The sequence below is a fragment of the Miniopterus natalensis genome, chromosome 11 (genome assembly GCF_054644295.1).
Source record: "Miniopterus natalensis isolate mMinNat1 chromosome 11, mMinNat1.hap1, whole genome shotgun sequence".
NCBI lineage: Eukaryota > Metazoa > Chordata > Mammalia > Chiroptera > Miniopteridae > Miniopterus > Miniopterus natalensis.
In genome coordinates, this window is record NC_142091.1 from 18,717,765 (window position 1) to 18,737,474 (window position 19,710).

General features: G+C 33.8%; 1 protein-coding gene across 6 annotated transcripts in view; it reads right to left on the bottom strand.

Annotated features, from left to right (window-relative positions):
• DYNC2H1 (dynein cytoplasmic 2 heavy chain 1) overlaps positions 1–19,710 on the bottom strand; it is a 244,128-nt gene that overhangs the window by 61,759 nt on the left and 162,659 nt on the right. For all 6 annotated transcript variants that reach the window (XM_087821570.1, XM_087821571.1, XM_016206739.2 and 3 more), the window contains 4 exons: positions 18,953–19,108; positions 15,028–15,103; positions 11,825–12,033; positions 9,162–9,266 (listed from right to left, as the gene is read on the bottom strand). In XM_087821570.1, the coding sequence (XP_087677696.1) occupies positions 9,162–9,266; positions 11,825–12,033; positions 15,028–15,103; positions 18,953–19,108 (546 nt within the window). The remainder of the gene's footprint in view (positions 1–9,161; positions 9,267–11,824; positions 12,034–15,027; positions 15,104–18,952; positions 19,109–19,710) is intronic.

Below are 19,710 nucleotides of genomic sequence, written 5' to 3' on the forward strand. Positions count from 1 at the left end.
AGATTGGCAGTTACAGAACAGTCATGGGGTGTAAAGTACAGCACAGGAAATATAGTCCATAATATTGTATGACTATGTGTGGTCCAGGGGGTACTGGAAATATCAGGGGGACCAATTTGTAAAGTATGTGATTATCTAACCACTATGATATTCAACTGAAACTATTCCAAAATATACTGAATGCAAACAGTAATTGAAAAGTTCAATGAAAAACAAGAACTTTCATAAGCTCTTCTGTTATTACCATGAAGTATAATTCACAAGAGAACAGTAGGAGAGTTGCTTCACTCTTTCCCTCTAACTAGCATTTTTCAAACTTAGAGATATTTTAATTTCTTACTAAATGATAACCCACAGAAGTAAAAACTTAAGCTTATATTTAAAAGTAATAAATATAAAGTCATTGTGTATGTTACAAAATTCAACAGGCTGATAATGTTTTCCAATCCATTTGCTTTTGTCTAAATGGTCTTAGAACTGAAAATGTGACAACTATTCAAATGTAGATTTGCCTATAGTTAGAATTCCTAATTTAATACACTGTGTATACAAGTACATGATATATATATTACCTCTTTCTGTTGATGGTGCTATTCGCAAAGTTGTAGTTAAAAATATGTTCTTGAAATATGAGTTAATATATTCAAACAGAGGAATATCTCAGAAAAAAGAGCCTCTTAAGCTGCTTGATTTCAAAAAATGATTTTGCTAGGAATTTGTGACTTCTCTAACAACTGATGAAAAACCACTTGCATGAGGATAGCTGCAGGTGCTGAGCATGAGTAACCACATCTGCTGAGTTGATGAAAGCCATTCAGTGCAATGTTACTAAAATTATGACCCTAGGAATTAATCCTCAAATCTTTGACAATAAATAAACATCATTACATTTTAAGAATAAATAAAACATATTTTAAGAATTTCGCTTTTCAACTGCTATGGAGTTCATGGAAAAGTTCTGGAATGTCAAAGCATGTTTAGAAAAAAAAAAGAATATGTAGCTAGTGCTTAAAAAATAGGTAGCTTTTATAGAAAAATAAAATCTGTTACTGTTATAAAATGACTTTTTACAGATTAAAGCTAACAAGGAATTTGATAAATAACAACTGCCTCCCAAAACCTGCTTTTTTTTTTTTTTTTGAGCAATAGTATTAGTCTACTGAAATTGTTTTCTAACTCATCTTTGCTTCAGTTGTCAATTCTCTACAAGCCATAAGCCACCAGAGTGATCTAGTTATTACCATGGCTCACTCGCACGGCTCAGTGTTACAAGTCCCCTTTACTTCCTCAGCCTCCTGGCCTCATCCCACCACTGTCTGTCCATTGTGCTTCAACCACATCTGTTTCATTGCTGTCCCTCCACTTAAAAAAGCAGGGATGGCCAATAAATATATCAAAGGATGTTCAATCTTAGTAATTAAAATGCAAATTAAGACAATGAGATTAACATTTTAACCCACTAGACTGGCAAATATGAAGGCATCCAAAAATACCAAGAACTGGTTATAATAAAAGGTTGTAGATATTATACAGTTCTGGTGAGTAAGTAAATTAATATAACCACTAATAACAATCTGATACAACAATTCTATTCTTCAAAATATACCCTAGAGAAACTCATGCACAGACATACCAGGAAAGATGTACATGATGTTCATACTAGTGCTGTTTGTAATACCCCCAAAAAAACAAACAAATTATGTTATATTTACAAAATGAAATACTATACAGGAATAATAATAAATGAAACTACAGCTAAACCAGTAACATAAATAAATCTTAGAAAAATGATGTGGAGTGAAATAAACAAGTCCTAGAACACCACATGCAACACATCGTTTATAAACTTCAAAAATAAGCAAAATTAAACACCATATTTTAGGCACGTGTGTGTGTGTGTGTGTGTGTGTGTGTGAAAGCATGCACGCAATACAACTATTTCTAAAAGTATAAAACTATAAAAATGTTATAAACAAAACAGTCAAATGGTGGCTCCCTCCTCAGAAAGCCAGGGGGATGACATCATGGAGAGTCACATAGTTGTTGATACGAGTTGTGGGTAATATCCTAGCTCTTGGGTTGTTACTGGCTCATGGGTCTCATTACATCATCATGCTTTCAATGTTTTCTTTATATATTAATGTTACATGTATAGTCTTCTATATGTATCAAAGGCTATATTTTGAAAAGAAAGTACTCAGAATTAAAGAATCATATATACAGGACCTACAGAAACCTAAGTCATATGTACATAAATCTTATGAAGGAACACAAAGCAGGTTAAGGGGAATAAGCAATACTAAGTGTTGAGGGCAGTTGCTATTTTATGTAAGGGGTCAAGAAACGACCTGCTATTTCTTTAGCAAAGTGACATGTAGAGACCTGAAGGGAGTAAATAAGCCCTGCAGAAATCTAGGAGATGGATGCTCCAGGCAACGGAAACAGAACATCCCAAGGCTGTCAGGCAGAAGCTTAAGGCAAGTGTGGCCGGTGTGCTGGCCCAGAGCGAGCCAGAAAGAGTAGGAGACTAAAGCAAAGAGGGCAAGGCCTGAGCACAGGTGCTTGAAAGCCTCTGTGATGGATGTTTTTCTGAGTTAGATGGAAAGTGATGAGGAAATGACTGTTGCTATCACTGTCTATAGAATATGTCCATCCTTTAGTCAGAAAACCTCAGTTCTTGGATCGAGGTGAGCTGGCCTAGGAATATGGAAGTCTTTGTGCAGCGGATAAGCTTTGTTTGACTATATCTAAACTCTATGGAAAGGCTTAAGGGCTTGTATAAATATGGATTCAAATAACTTCAGGTTTTTTTCTGAATCATGCAGGTTACTGACTAGATGCACAAAAGTAAGAAGTACTACACCAGAATTTTATAGCAATTACCTCAGACTGCTCTAGAGGCTGATTCCTAAAGAAAGCAAGGGAGTGGGTTTGTTGAAGACTATTTACCATATCTCCGAGTTCATTCATTCCATAAATTATAACTTGAAATTATTGAAATGTCAAGTCTTAAATATCATATTCAATGATATGACATTTTTTCTTATCCACGGAACCAAATCACAAATTGAGTACAAAGAAAACACTTCTCATTGTTTTTGTTTGGTTTTAAGTGGAAGAGCAAAGCTTGCAGTTACCAAATTCAGGAAATGCCTACCTAGATTTAAAACAGTCATTTGAAAAAAAATTCTTCAGAAACTGAATTCTCGGGGACAACTTTCTATGGGGGGAGGGGATTTAATAATTTGGGAGACCTGGTTTGCAGGGCCTTCTGCTTCCCAGTACAGGACAACAGGAATCCAAATCCTCTCTAATCAAAGTTTTGAATAGTTATTTCTAAAGTCTGTTCCAGCTGTAAGATACCTTAGCAGCTAACAGTGCTTTTCTTTGTTATTAATTCTGTGCCTGTTGTCAAGTAAGAAATGTGACTTTGTTTTGACCAGATTGTAAAAAAGAATCTGATATGCAGATTTCATGTCAGCCAGAACACCAAAATGAGGATTTCTCTGCAGTTCCTCATAATCCGAACACAGATGCTTTCAAAGTTTAGAGAGCCTGTGAGTTACCAAAATACAGATTCCAAAGGAATTTAGGAAGCTACCTTTTAAAATAAACTTCTCAGATAGTTCTCATGTAAGTGGCCAACACTACCACCCTGAGAGATATTTTCTAGGGTTCAACTTAGCTAGAAAGACAATGTGTCAGTTTGATGATTACTTTAAATAATTTACATCTGTGATTGTGAGTTACCTGCTAAATTTAAAAGGGGAAAGAAAAGCTAAGATCTGAAGGTACTGCTTTTACAATAACATGGGGACAAATCTGGGAAAGAGAAATAAAAACATAGAATTACTTGGTTAGTTTACAGTTCATAGATCTACTGCCAAGATAGTGAATGAAATGATTCTATAAAGAAACGTAATATACAGGTCAAAGCTGGGTGCTACTGGTGCAGATAAGTACATGCTGTTATTGAACACAGCAGCTTTCAAAATAATCAAGTAGATAACCTTGTTTCTTCTTTGACTTTCACTTTGGCTTTTAGGTTTCACAAATACCCTTAAAGCTTTGAGTTCCTTATTGATTTTACATAGCTAATATCCAAATTCTAGCTGGAATTTTAAATCCCTAATCTTCACAAATATTCTGAGATTTCTTCATCCTTCATATGGTCATATTCACTTGCTTTATACCTATACTTTGTTTTCAGTGATTACTTCGTTCTTCACAAAGTGAATCAACCGTTCCAGCAACTCCCTGATCCTGACCAGCACCAATGCCAGTGGAGCTGTTACATTTAAAATATTCTAGGTAGGCAGATACCATTATGAGTTTAAGATATCCAGGGACCACGGTATTCAGATCAATAATGAATACAAATTCTACTTAGTCTTTTAATGACCATTTACCATAGAATCATGATAGTATTTCTTTTTAAATTACTTTTGCACATGGGGATATGTTTATTGATTTTTTTAGAGAGAGGGGAAGAGAGAGAGAAACATCGATTGGTTGGCTCCCATACTTGCTCTGACTGGGATCGAACCTACAACCTAGGTATGTGCCCTGACCAGGAATCAAACCCACAACCTTTTGGTGTGGGAAATGACACTCCAACCAACTGAGCCATACTGGCCAGGGCCCTGGTAGTATTTTTGAATAATACTGAAGAACTGGTATATCTTTCATGAAATACCAACTTAAATTACTTTTGCACAAAATTTTATTTGCCTATAAAGACCCTTTTAATCAAGCTGTAAAGCAATTTCAGTACTCTGAAGGATCTCTGAATATATAGGCTAAATAATATTTCACAGGCAGTTGATTTAACTGGAACATATTTATTTTAATGCCGATCCTTTAGGAGATTTTCTTAAATTTTCAAATATTTTATTAACTTATTTATCTGCCAGGCTCCCCTATCTATAAAATACATTAAAATACACATTTGTAAAATTAATATAACATTCTATGTCAATTATAATAAAATTTAAAAACATTAAGTGTTTCTCATAATAAAATCTCTGAAAGAGAAAAATTCTGCAGAAACATTAAAAATTATCTTCTACTTCATATTTTTTTCTTTAGCAAAAATGACAAGTACATACATAGAGATACAGATTCGCAGGATATACAATTAAATATCTAGGTTATATGCTTCTATTTTACCCCTTATATATCATAGGTACTTTTTCATACATCTTTTCCCCAGTAGACTGAATTCCTTAGAACAGGAACTATTTTTATTCATCTCTACATTCCAAATGCTCTTCCAATGTCTAGTTACATTGGAGGCAGTGAATGTTGAATAGTTTAACATACACTAACAGTGAAATATACCAGAAGACCAATGCAAATACTTCATGGAGAGGGTAAGCTTTGGACTGGATACTGAACAAAATATTTAAAGGAGCTAAAAGTGGTGGCAAGAGCAGTTCCAGAAATGAGGTAAACAAAGGAATTTTGAAAAGCCTTTACCAAAAAAGCTAATAAAAACATTTTTAAAGCATTTTGTTTACAAATCAATTAAAACAACTATATTTATAGTTGCTTTAAATGTAAAATATGTCTTTAAAGCTATAGCAATACTCAGGGGAACGTACTAGGGTAAATCAGCAAACAGATATTGGTGCAAAAAATACATTCTCTACCATGAGTAACACAATTCTTTAACAGAACATAGGAAAAAAATATATATATATACTTGACTGTCTTCCAACATCAACAATAAGAATTTCTCCCCGAAACTTGTGTTCCCATTAGTTTAACATCTTTTCCTCTAAGCTTTTGGTGGAGACATAGGTTTTGGTCATTGTCAAACTTCCTAAATTAATGACCAATATTCATTTGTACCACCTTTTTACCCAGTTTCCCTGCCCCAAACTACTGCAATTTGATTTCCACTTTCCAACATTCTACAAAAGAGGCTCTGGAAAAGTCCTGAAAAATTGGTCAAGTCCTATGACTTAGTGTCAACTCAAATAAATCTTAAGCACGTAGCCCTCCTCTACTCTGTAAAAATGACTGCCACCCCACCCATTGCCTTGAAACTCTCTAAAGCCTGTTGGATTGTCTTATTTTCTAACTACAGTTTACTCTTCCTAAAATTATTTCAAAGACTTCCCAGCTCCAAAAATACATTAAATGTAGATATTTCTCAGGGTTCTATTTCCAGGCATCTTCTCTTCCTGCCCAACAATGTTCCCTAATAATTCCTGATACCCATGGCTGCTGTTTGTCAAATCCCTTTCAAATTAAATCTGTATCTGAATTCTCTCCTCCATTTACTTAGTGCAAATTCCTACTAGACACTTCTAACTAGGTATTACACGGACACCTCCAATAAATATATTTCCATGGTACCTCAAATTAGTATATCAATTGATCTCTTCCTTTCAAAAATAAAACACATATTCTCTTTCTTTTGACTTTCACATTTTGATTAATGCAATATCTTCCATACATTTTATTATGATGGAAGAGTTGAAGGAAAAATAAATAGTGTAATAGCTGATTGGATGTGGATGAGAACACTATATGGAATGTATATTGCAGAGATTACAAAAAAAAGAAAAACATTTGGTAGCTGCTGACTCATTGCACCTTCACACAAGTATCACTAACACTCCTAGTAAATCCCATTTGTGGCTTCTGCCTGGTATGGATGCAGTCAGTTCACTTCAACCTTCATATTCATACAAAACTGGCTATTCAACTTTGGCATAAGACTTGGCCTTTAAAATGCCAAATCATCAAATGCCAGCTTCAACATCAATTCTCACATCCCTGAGCTTGTACATGATCCACAATGTTGTTTAAATCTACTCAGTATCATTCAAACATCTTAGTAGCTGAATACCCACTTTTGAATAAGGGCAGTCATTCTAAAAGCAGCTCCAAGTGTGACTTAGAGTGACAATCTTTAAATATACTCTAAATATAGAAATTTTATAAGTTCGACTATATATTCGTTTATAATTATGAAAGAATGTTGCAATAACTGATGGATTGTGAAAGCTGCTCAAGTACAAAAATGACAATTAGAAACACTTATGTAATTAAGTAAATAAATAGTAAAATAAGCTGACAGTTAAAATACAAATATTAAGAAAATATGTATCACCAAAAACTTCAGGAAGAATATGGAATCCTCTTTTCATCCAGTAAATATTTACAAAACTTTAAATACTAAGGCAAGAAAAAAGTAGATATTAGATCATATTAAAGTAACTTTGGGGGAATTATTTGGTATACTAACTTGAGTGAGTAAAAAGTAAATATAAAGCCTGGGTTGTCTCAGGATGGTCAGGGAAAATGGCATTGGAGTCTGTCTTTCATGGAACTACTCCCTTAGAAACTACAGATTTCAGTGTGGAATGTTTGTCTGCCTAGTTTGCTATGAAACCTCTGATCCCATACATGGTCCAGAAGCAAAAGAAGCTTGTATATAGGTGGCTGTGAGGCCTCTCAATAAGATGAAGATGCTGAGCATCCTGTTTTCTTCATCCTGTACCCTTCCCTAAAGTCTCTAAGGCTTAGTCATCCTATGTTACTCTTTTCCCTTCAGTAGATGTGTGATACAAGTGGAGCTAACTCAGATTTTCTCAGTAGTTGAATGATACTAAGATAAGAAGTTGTGGAAGCCAGGTTATGTTAAAAACAGGGCTTGAAAGAAAAAATTTGAACTTCTATTGTCAAGGTTCCCAAAGTAAACACTTTAATGGAACCTATGAAATAACCTTTTGTTCTTTTAATAACATTTTAATTCTTTTCATCTTTTTTGCTTAAGCATTGTTTTGAAATCACTAACACACACACACAAACACACAAATGTATATATATAAATCTTATATATGTTATTGGCGGGGGTATTGAAAAATAATTACTTCAGGCCAGCTAAAAATCATGAAGGGAAATTACTAGCGTGCAATCATATAGTTTACGAAATTTAAGGACATATAGGACTTGATATTCTTTCATGACTGACAACACTTTGCATAAGAAATAGAAAAGGAGAGTGCTTCTTCAGCTGGCACAGACATAAAGAGAAGTTGCTAAGATCTTACTTGTTTCAGAGAGCATTAATACTTACTTATATATTATATAAATGAGCATATATTTATATAAGCAAACATTTTTTACAAAGATGTGCGCGTGAACATTAAAATTATGTAATGAACAATATAAAAGGAAACATTATAACAAAACATCGGCTACAATAGCAATAAATGCAAAACTGTACAACTAAATAAAATATCATAATCTAACCAGAATACCAGTAAATTACCAAAAGGAAACTGCCAAGAGCTTTCAGAATATACTGCCCACCCGATGGCCCCTATGTAACTGTGCAAAATGTGGTGCGTTCACCTCAGCACTTCATTCACGCCGAGGGGCAGCTGTGGCACAAGGTGTGGAGGCCATGCCTTTACTCGGCCTGAATTTAAATTCTATTTCCGTCTCTTCCTGGCTCTATGATCTTGAGCAACTAACTTAATTACCCGCATTTCAGTTTTTTCATGTTAAGAGGGGGGAAAAAGAATAGATCTTACCTCACAGAGTTTACAAAGACTAGTTTCTGAATGTAAACACTTAAAATATCTCCACACACACAGTAACTGGTCAATTAACGTTAGTTCTTCTTAATTATTTGGTTTCAATAGAAGATGGAATATACAGTGTTCATGGCTAACATTTTTCTATGTCTCAATAACTGAAAAATCCATACTTCCCCCAATTTTATAACATTCAATCATGAATAAAATCGCATGAACTATTAAATCTTTATCTTTTATAAACTAATGCACAATGCAAATTATATGTATCTGGTATTTGGTATGAAAATATTAAATTTAGTGACAATATTTAATTGCATAAATTACATTTAAAGTAATCTTAATAAACCACAGGAGTAAAACAAACATATTTTGGATGTAATTGATAGTGTTCAATGATATACTAATTTTAACAAATGTATTAAGATAGAACTATTTGGCTCATTTAAAATGTATTTAAGGGAAGACTGAAATATATTGTGTTAAATAAAATAAAGTTTTAAAATAAAAGCTAGTGGGGTCTGTAGTACTTAATAAAATTTAATGTTATTTCTTTTAGGCTCAGTAGCAACATTTTTTCTAAAAGTTAATCTTTGCTTAGATTACCTGAGAACTGATCATGCGCTGAGATGAGCGAGCAATGTTGGCAGGCAGACCAAAGAAGCTAGGTCTGTCATCCTCGGGGAGTTTTTCAATGACAGCACGATAGTCCTAAATATAAAAAAGTAAAAAAACAATTTTTCAGAAAAGATTGAACTTACAACTATTGAAATCAGAAAAAAGGGATATTGTGAAGTATTAAATTATTAGTTATTAATATGTTACATTTCTAAATCTCATTTTCAGTCTGTATAATCAGTTATCTACAAGAAATATTCTTTATTACTGTACTACTTCCTCATACTTAAATTATTTGATACTATATTTTCTTATCCTAACTTCCCACATTCAAAGGGACCCTGAATTGATTAAAACAAACATATCTGAGTGTCTACGCCTAGTATGTGTAAGATATTCTTAGATGTTTTCATGAAAACATCAAAATATATATTCCAACAATCTTTTTTTATAGAAACTCCAGAAACCTATGCACAAACACTCTGGTGTACAAGCACTGCTTTGTAAATCACTTTATCATAAAGCAATCCCAGTTTGTCTTCAGTTAGCTGAGGAAGTGTGAGGAACTGCATTGATAATCCTATCATTTAATCCCAAAAATTACTGTTAGCACTACAAAGACATGATTTGCCAAGCATGCACCTGAACAGCAACTAAGTATAGGCCAACAGGATTTATTCAGTTTGGCCCAAAGATGGAAACTGTTTTATTTTCATGAAGAGACAAGTATTTTAAAGCAGGTATTGCATATGCATCTAAACTGTTCTTGGTAAAGGTACGCATCTTCTCCTTCACACCATCATCTTTTCGTATCCTTAGCAACTGCTCCTGGAGTATTTCCAAGGAAACAATCGGATTCCAGGAAGCCCAGGGCCAAAATATGTCAAATTTTGGGAAGACATGCTATGCTGTTCTCCAAAATTTTTCCTTTCCTATAGTTCAACATCTGTAAACTTCCACAAGGTTTTCAATCACAACATATGCATGTATAAATATATATGTATGTGTAGGTGAGTGTAAGCTTGTATATATGTATGCATTTAGACATGTGTATGTGTTTGGAGGGGGGGGGTGCACATGTGTTCCTGTCTTCCTGGGAAGGTTTTGGATTCCTCCCTCTATCTACCTCAATTAGACAGAAGGTTAAACATTCATCCTCATAAATCATCCTATAAATTTAAAACTATTACTTTCTTGTGTTTCTATACTTTGTTCATTTCAAAATGGCTGTGAAATTTTCTCATCTAGACTGGCTGAAGTCTTCTCTCTACTCAGGACTATGCTCTGACATGTTTCCTAAATAACAGCTACATGTCCAGGCTGATCTGCCCTCACTTGGACACAAAAGAATATATAACAAATGATACTATTTACATGCAGCACAAAAACAGACAAAACTCATCTAGGTTTTTAAAACGAAACATATGGAGGAATTCTGGGGAGTTGATAATGTTCTGTTTCTTGATCCCAGTGCTGGTTATGCTTATGTGTTCAATGTATGAAAATTCATTGCAATGCACATTTATGATGTGTATTTTTCTGTATGAATTTTATTTTTCAATTTAAACCTCAAACAACAGAGATGGGAGGTTTCCCAGGGTACACTTTCTGAAATAAACAAACAACTGTGAAATATCTGTTTGCTCGTTCACTCTAAGGTTCTTCCACTGGAAAGTGAACTCCATAGACGCATCACAGGAGCCTCCATGTCTGGACCAAGGCTACCACTGAGCAAATTGCACAAAGTATATTATTGAATAAATAAATAAATAAATAAATGAAAGATACTAAAAATCAAAACAGATGGGATACTTAGTAACATAACATAGAAGATATGAGTAATATATATAATATTGGTTTTCAAGCTTTTATTTTTGACAATTATGTTATTGAAACAGAGGAATTTTCTTGAAAAATATTTGCATGAAAGAAAAAGGCACAATACTATACAAGTGTGTGTGTGTATATTTGTAATTCATGAAGAATATGAAATTTTAATACTCTGTAATAAAAATATTTGGGCATTTATACAAATATAGGTTTATGGTAAAATAAACTAGCATTGAAGCATTTTGGTTATATCTAGTACTACTTTCTGAAAAGCACTATATTCTAGGAGACTTTTATAGGATGACTCAAAGCAAAAAAACACAGCTGGTTAAAATAAATTTACATAAACAAAAATGCTGCTATGAAAGTCAGATAAAGTGAATCCCTCCTATATTTTTAGAACTGCTTCAAATTTATAAGCCAGTAAGTGAAGATAGACATTTGTTAAACATTTTTATTTTTCTCATATTATTAAATATGCCAGAGCACTCTTACGCTCACTAGGAAGCAGCATATTCTGCCATTGCAGACCTTCACAACAGTCCTACATTTTTAAAATTTTCCTTGGCTACTCCCTTCAAGATTGAACTACACACTATATCCTATTTTCATCGGTCAACCTTCAACAAGTATCCAAAAGCAAACAGGACACCTAACCAGAGTTTAGAGACGCTGGCTGCATATTGGCATAACAAATAATCATCCATATTTGTGAATGATAATGACTGTGCATTTGAAAAGAAACAACATATATTTGATAACATAAGAAATGACATGAGTATACATCTGGTAATATGTTGAAAATTATTAATCTTACATACCAAGATGCTGCAGGATTTGGGCAGAGATAAGGAATATGGAAAAATGCTTGTCTTGTTCCTTTGGTTTAATACATCAATTATTGAAGAATTAAAGAACTGTTTCAGGTATGACTGAAGAACTCTAAGGTCAAAATAGTTATCTATACGTCCTCCATAAATAGCATTTTCAAGGAGACCATGTACAAATTCCCATTGTACATCTTTGGTACCTATAATTAAAAATAAACACTTTTATTAGTTTCATTTCTAAGATATTAGAAATATTATAAAAATATTCTAAAATATCAACTAGATTCCAGGCTCCAATTATACATACATAGGGTATATATATATATATTTAATTCAGCTAAATAATTTCTTTAAATGCTCATTAAAATCAATATAATGTCCATTCATAAATGCTCATTATTAATAATATTAAATAATCACACAATGGCTAATATTTATTAAGATCATTTAATTAAGTAAAATTCCTAAGTGTTTTACATGTATAAACTCGCTTAAACCTCATAACAAACAATTATTAATACTGTCCAATTATATAGATGGAGAAATTGAGGCACAGGGAGGCTGAGTCACCAAAATCAGAAAATCCCACAATCCCACGGATCTGGACTGAAATGAGTTACTTTGAAACCAGAGCCATATTCTCATCTGCCACCCAACACTGCCTCCTTAAATTGGAAATTCCTCTGAAGAACATATTCAAAACATAATTTTATACAATGATGAACTCAGTTCATATAATAACCTGATTAATAGGGAAACTACTAACACCTTCACAGATCATAGTCTCCTCAAAGCCATGATTTTTATAGTCAACCATCCATCTTCTATTGTAATAGAAAGTAATGTATAAAAAAACCACATGGGACTTTTCTATAAGCTTCCATTTTGCAACAGAGATATCCTCTTAATCACAGTTCAGTGGTAATGTTAAAATGTAAGGATTATATCTCATGTCTGCAGTAAATATAGGAAGCACAATTATATTTAAACTAGCTAGTTAACATCACTGCTAGCGTTACTAGTTTAGTTCTATATCATTAAAAATGTTATAAAATTCAGAGATAATCACAAAAACTGATGGCAATGTTACTATATGCCTTGAGGCACAGGTGATTTAGGCTGCCTGATGCAGAACTAGGGCCCCTACAGGGCAGGTGACTAATTAAAAGCGTTTTCACCCACGTCTTACTATCAACAGTGGCTAAGTAGCTACAACCAGGGACTTCGCCAGGACTTGCCAACTTTCTAGACCTGGTGTTCAGTAAATAATATACTAGTAATGCATATGTCATTCATTCATAGGCAAGTCACCAGGACATACAGAAACATTAATATACCTTTCAGCTTAAAAATACAAACAGCCATCACTGAAAATATTTTATAGAATTTTTAATTTTCTTCTTACAGCCATTGTTCTCAAGACAAGTTTTATTTTGTTTACGATAAAAGAAAATAAACAGAACATAAATTATAAATAGCGATAGTAATAAGTGAATAATTACTGATAGCTTACTAATATGTTAAATATACTAAAAATAAATGTTTTATGTAGCATTTCTCATTTAAAATTCTCACAAATAGAATCCACTGAAATAGTGCCTACTATTATTCTTATTTTGCAGATCAGGAAACTCAGGCTTAAAGGTTAAGAAACTTGCTGAGGTCTCACAGCTACATAATCTCTACACCAAGTGCCCCCTATAATTGGAACTTTTTTGCTTTTTTGCATTTAATTCTACCTATGTAGAGGTCTCAATATCAGGAAAATTTGTAATCTTAAGATCATACAGTTAGATTTTTACCATGAGATTTAACATTGTTTTAAAGCATTTGCCTCTTATTCATAATTCAATGGGGTGATAGATGTAAAAGTCACGTGATGCTATTAATCCATCAACCCTGAAATTCAAGGATGAACAAATCATTCACTCTGTGCTCCGGTTTCCTCACCTTAAAAGGGCACTAATAACATCTGCCTCACAGTGGTAATATAAAAATCGAATAAATGCTCAAAAGCATTTTGGAAAATTATCAAGTTTCTGTGCAAGGTAAAGTATTAGTACATATCCTCCAGAAAATCGCGTGTCAAATTAAAAACAGCCGCTCATGGAAATCAGGAAAGTGGTTCCACGGCGCAGCATGGGGAAATGCTGACTCATGTGAGGAAAGGAACAGGGGCTTTTGGAATGTGGGTAACACTGTTTATCGATTTGGTGCTAGTTAAATAGGTTCAATTTATGAAAATTTATTGAATTGCACATTTTTGTATACTTTTCTGATGTACAACTAAAAATTTTTTTAAATAAAGAACTCAGAATACTGTTTGGCACTAACTAATAGCAATTGCTTGATGAAGTGGGAAGTATCAGAACCATGATGTGATATGGACATGAAAGGAACAGAAATTTCAAAAGCACTGGATGTTCGAGACTGAGAAAAATAAAAGGATCCATGGTGACTCATAGGCTTTGAATTTGAACAACCACATGAAACATGGTGCCATTTACTAAAATGAGCAGACTTAGGGAATAGTGGTTTAACAGGGTTGTAGGGTGGGATGGAGGCAGACGGGAATCAAGAGTTATGTTCTGGACATTTTTAAGCTTGAGATTCCTATCAATGAATTCTCTTTTCTAATCCGTCATTGTCTAAACTCTAGTGCCCCCTTGCCTTGGCCCTGCACAAGGGACTGCTTCTGCCTTCAGAAGGCAAGAGAGCTGGTGGCCTGGGGGGATCAGATTACATGGTTTTGTATGCTGCTCTAGTTCAAATTTGTACCTTGATTCCCAATACCTGCTTAATCATACAATTATGATCCAACAGACCCTTGTTACTGACCTTAGTCTACCATACTGCTGATTTTAACAGTTCCCTTGAGAGAACTGAACAATTCTGTTGGAAGTCTGAAACTTCGGAAGCCCACAACATACAGACAAGGTCTTTCTAGCTTTTTGCTTCCTAAGGGCTATAGAGCAGTAAGAAATCTTATGAGTTATATCAAAAACGATGGCCACAAGAAATACAAACTCTCAGAGAACACAAGCATGGTGGTCAGGACATAAATCGCAAAATAAAGGCAAAAAGCAAAAGTTATGAAAGGAAGTTAAGTCACTTGAGAAGAAACCATGTTGTTAATATGACCTTAAAAATTTTTTTCATTAACAGAGATAAAAACTTTCATCAGTAGAACCTACCATCAAAGAGCCTGTCAATAATGTTGTACCCAGCACGAAGATCTGACAAAGAAAACTCATAAAATTTGGTCCAACCCTATCAAAACAAATTTTAAAAATATTAAAGAAAGATAAGCAGTGTTCAAAGGTACATTGTGTGTCACTGCCCTGCCAATCTTAAAAACAATGTTCAATACATGTTACAAAAAAACAAACCTGAGAACTTTTAATAAAAATAAACAATAAATCAAAAGTAACAGTAATATTTTAAAAGAAATGCATTTACCTCCATAGCATGCAAAAAACTTAATAATGCCATAAAAGTTATCACTGAAGTATGTGGCAATAGAGTCAAAGAGAGAGACAAATTGGCATAGTAAATTCTGAGTCTACATACTGAGTAACATATTGAGATAGTTTGCATAATTTTGTAATTCAGAATTGTGGACTTTCTCCACCAACCTGAAAACAGAAAGAATACCTAAAAAAATTTTAAAGACTCCAAGGCATAAAGCATTATTTTCTGTACATTTGACCCACAAAGCATTCATATTGAAACTAAATAAAATATAAGCTTATAGCTAATAGCTACAAAGCTTGAATAAAAAGTTCATAGAGATCTACATTTTGTAGAAAATATATGAAACAAAAATAATTTCTATGGGGCTCCCATCAACTAATTAGTTTTACACAATAAAAATATTCATACAATGAATATTTTTATTGCATAAAATTAACAGTATATGTCAGGTTCTGGGAATAAAAGAATGAACAAACCATAAATAATCCCTGACCCTCATGTAGCTTTCGGTCAAATGTGGGGGAAAAGGGGAAGAGTGGGATGGATACAATCACTCATATACTTGTACAACCACAAACTGTAATATGTGTGATGGACAGAAACATACTTGGTATATATAAGAAAGAGATCTGACTTCTGAAAGTTATTTAAGAAAAAAAAAGAAAAAGAAAAACGAAATGAGAAAAACAGGTAAAATAGAGAGTTTGTAGAAGTGTATATTCATATGACATGGTCTCTAGCAATTAATGGTATTCTCCATTTTGTCTGCTTTTACCTCCAATTATATGATTTTCATGAGATCAAATTTAGAGTGTTAAAAAAAGTGACCTTTTTGATTTTTTTGTGTACATGAAATTGAACTGCTATAATCTCTATGAAGAGCATTTTGGTAATATTTATGAATTTTTTAAAATAATTTATCTTTTGACCCAAACATTCCACATTTAGAAATTAGCCACCATAAATAAGCACCAAAAGAGGTAAGTATAGGCAAGTATTTTGTAATAGCAAAGACTGAAAAGAATGTGCATGCTCACCCAACAATACAAAACTGATTAAAAAGCCTGGCCGGTATGGTTCAGTGGTTGAGCATTGACCTATGAACCAGGAGGGGCACATGTCTGGGTTTCAGGCTTGATCCCCAGTAGGGGGCGTGCAGGAGGCAGCCAATCAATGACTCTCATCATTGGTGTTTCCATCTCTCCTTCTCCCTTCCTCTCTCTGAAATCAATAAATATACATATATAACAAAAAACTGCTTAAAAATATGTATATTGATATAATGAACACACATAATATTTTAAAACTAGATATTAAGTGGGTGCAAAAAATGGTGAAAAGTTGATGCCCTGGGAATAGATACAGGATGGCAGGAGGATAGAAGGGGGGAGTCTAAATTTTAATTGCAAACCTTTTCATAGCTTTTTAACTTATACTATGTGACTATATCATTTAATAAAAATAAAATCTAATTTCATTTTTAAAATATAGTTTTTCTTTTCTCGATAAAGGTGCATGATTATCACTATTCTTCAAGTATCCATTGGGATTAACTGGCCCATTAATGTGAGGACAAATGTCAGAAAAATTAGGGGCAAAGGCTTTCGAGAAAGGTGGGCCTAACCATTTCCAACCTCTATGCTTTTTAGGTGTAATTCCTTACCAAGTTAATTACCATTGAAATCCACTGTCCTATTTTGTAAAATGAGAAAATTAAGCATACTTTCCCCATAAGTATAGTATGTAAATTATATGAAACAATACATTGCTGTTATTTACTATTTCAAGAATTTCACAAATATTTATTGATAGGCTATGTGCCAAGCATTGTGTTAAACACTTCTGAACATATACTATTTCATTTAATCCTCACAACAAAGATAAGCATAATTACCATTCCCATTCTGCAGCTGAGGAAACAGTTGCTTTTTGGGGGTTAAAGTAATTTACCCAAGGTCACATAGCTAGGAAATTCTAGAGTCAGGGCTCAAATTCAAGTCTGTAACTCCATAACCTATGCTCTTACTTTGAATTGTAACTAAAATAAAGAGAGAGAGACTAAAAGGGAGGCAGATAGAGAGGGAAGTTAGAGGAGAAATTATCTGAAGAGAAGTAGAAAACTGGAAAATAAAGAGAGGATGGGAAAAATTTAAAGATGGAAGAATGATGCAATTGTTGGCTAAGATAGGCACTTGGCAAGAACCGAGCACTGGTAGCAGCTAGGGCTGCATGGCAAGGTGGTCTATTGCTTGCAGTAAGAGTAACAGCTCAGGCCTACGGTGAGAAAGCGCGATGAACGTGAAGACCGTACAGAAGTCTAGTGCCAGCAAAGTGGGCACAGGCCAGCGAGGTTGAACAGACAGCCAAATCTTTCCTTCTGGACCATGGTAAGAAATTTGCATATTTTTCCCCAAATACAATACAAAGCCACTTGATAGGTTTTAAGGAGAGCAATAAAATAATAAAATTTACATATTAAAAAAATAATTCTGGCTCAGTTGGTTGAGTGGTGCAGTGCACTGAGAAGTAACCAGTTAGATTCTGGGTCAGGGCACATGCCCGGGTTGTGGGCTCCCCCAGTGGGGGGAGTGCAGGAGGCAGCGGATTGATGTTTCTATCTCTCTCCCCCTCTCCCCTCCTGTCTCTCTAATCAATAAAAACATATTTAAAATAATAATAATTCTGGCTGCTAAGTGGAAAAACCAAGAAGAGTTGGAAGGATACCTCAGAAAGTATTAATGGTGAGAAGTAATACAGCTTAGAAAAAATTGTAAAGAAAAATTACAAATTTGAATCATGTTTTGGAAGTAGAATCAATAGGACTTGATACTGAACTGGGGAGGGACTAAAAAAGAATCAAGAACAACTCCTAAGCTTCTAGCTGGAGGACGAGAGTGGACAGCAATGCTGTGTACTGAGAGGCACACTGAAGGAAACACAGGTACGGGGGACTCCGCAGGGCATTCTGCGAGGCCTTAGATAGAAAACTACAGAAATGATGCCTCCCCGGCCAGTGTCGCAGCTGTTGGAGCATCGTCCACACACCAAAAGGCTGTGGTCTGATCCCATCGGGGAGCATACGGGAGGCAACCGACGGATGTTTCTTTCTAAAATCAATAAAACAATCCTCGGATAAGGATTAAAAATATATGTACATTTTAAAATGATGCCTTGCCCAGCCGGGCGTGGCTCAGCGGTTGAGCGTTGACCTAGGATCCAGGCGATCGGGGTTTGATCCCCGGTGAGGACACATGCCTCGGTTGAGGGCTCGATCAATGACTTTCTCATCATTGATGTTTCTATCTCTCTCACCCTCTCCTCCCTCTCTCTGAAATCAATAAAGATATATTTAAAAAAAAGAAAAGAAATAAATAAATAAATAAATAAATAAATAAATAAGATGCCTAGCAATCATTGAGGGCTTATGATGGTTCATACATTGTTCACAACATTTTAATTCAAAGAGATGTGAACTAGTTAACTATAAACAATCCAGGAAATTAACAAAATAGGCCAAATTAGTGATATAAATGTATGAATCACAAGCCAAATTATGAAGTAATCATAGCCATTTCTACTAAATTATAAAAATACTTTACTACAAAAAATATGTACAACTTATAATATATCCAAGACTTCTCTTACCTGTGGGATATAATTTCTTCTTTCTTGACATGCAGCATGAAACCATGCAAAACTGAAGAGAGCATGAGCTCGACGTACATTGCCATTTTTGCTAATTTGCTCAGGAGTCCAAGATTCATAAGTACGCATTAAATTCTTCTTCAAACCTGGAGGTGACTAAAGAAAAACAGACATGTTATTTTAAAATAAAATATTTAAAAATAAAATAAACCAGTATTTAACACATTTGAGAACATACTGTAATGAAGAAAATTTTACACCATTACCAAATTGACTTAAATTATTTCATTATGTTACTTAAAAGTGTACAAATATAAAAACTCCATATACCTAACAGTTCATCTCAATTATAAATTCAAAATAATGTTTTAAATTTTAAAAAATGTAAAAACCAACAATATTCAAAATAAGCTAATAGATTTTATATGATCATTAAGATATTTTACTGGCATTATTTCCAACATAAAAATAATAAATAATTCAAATCAGTACTTAAAGAATGTCTGCTACAAAGAAGCCATTCCCTTTGCAATCCTTTTCATTCTGTTTTCTTCTTTAAAAAAAAAAAAAATTGAAAGTAAAAGAAAAATACCAGTGATTTCTTAAATACATATCCTAATTTATACTTTTGACATAAAAATTTTTTTTTATGAAACATTTATCAAAAATATCATAGAATAGTCCACATTTCTGAGTACTATTCAATAAAACACATTAATAGGAAACTGAACAACCAATGAAGAGTTTTTAAGGCAATA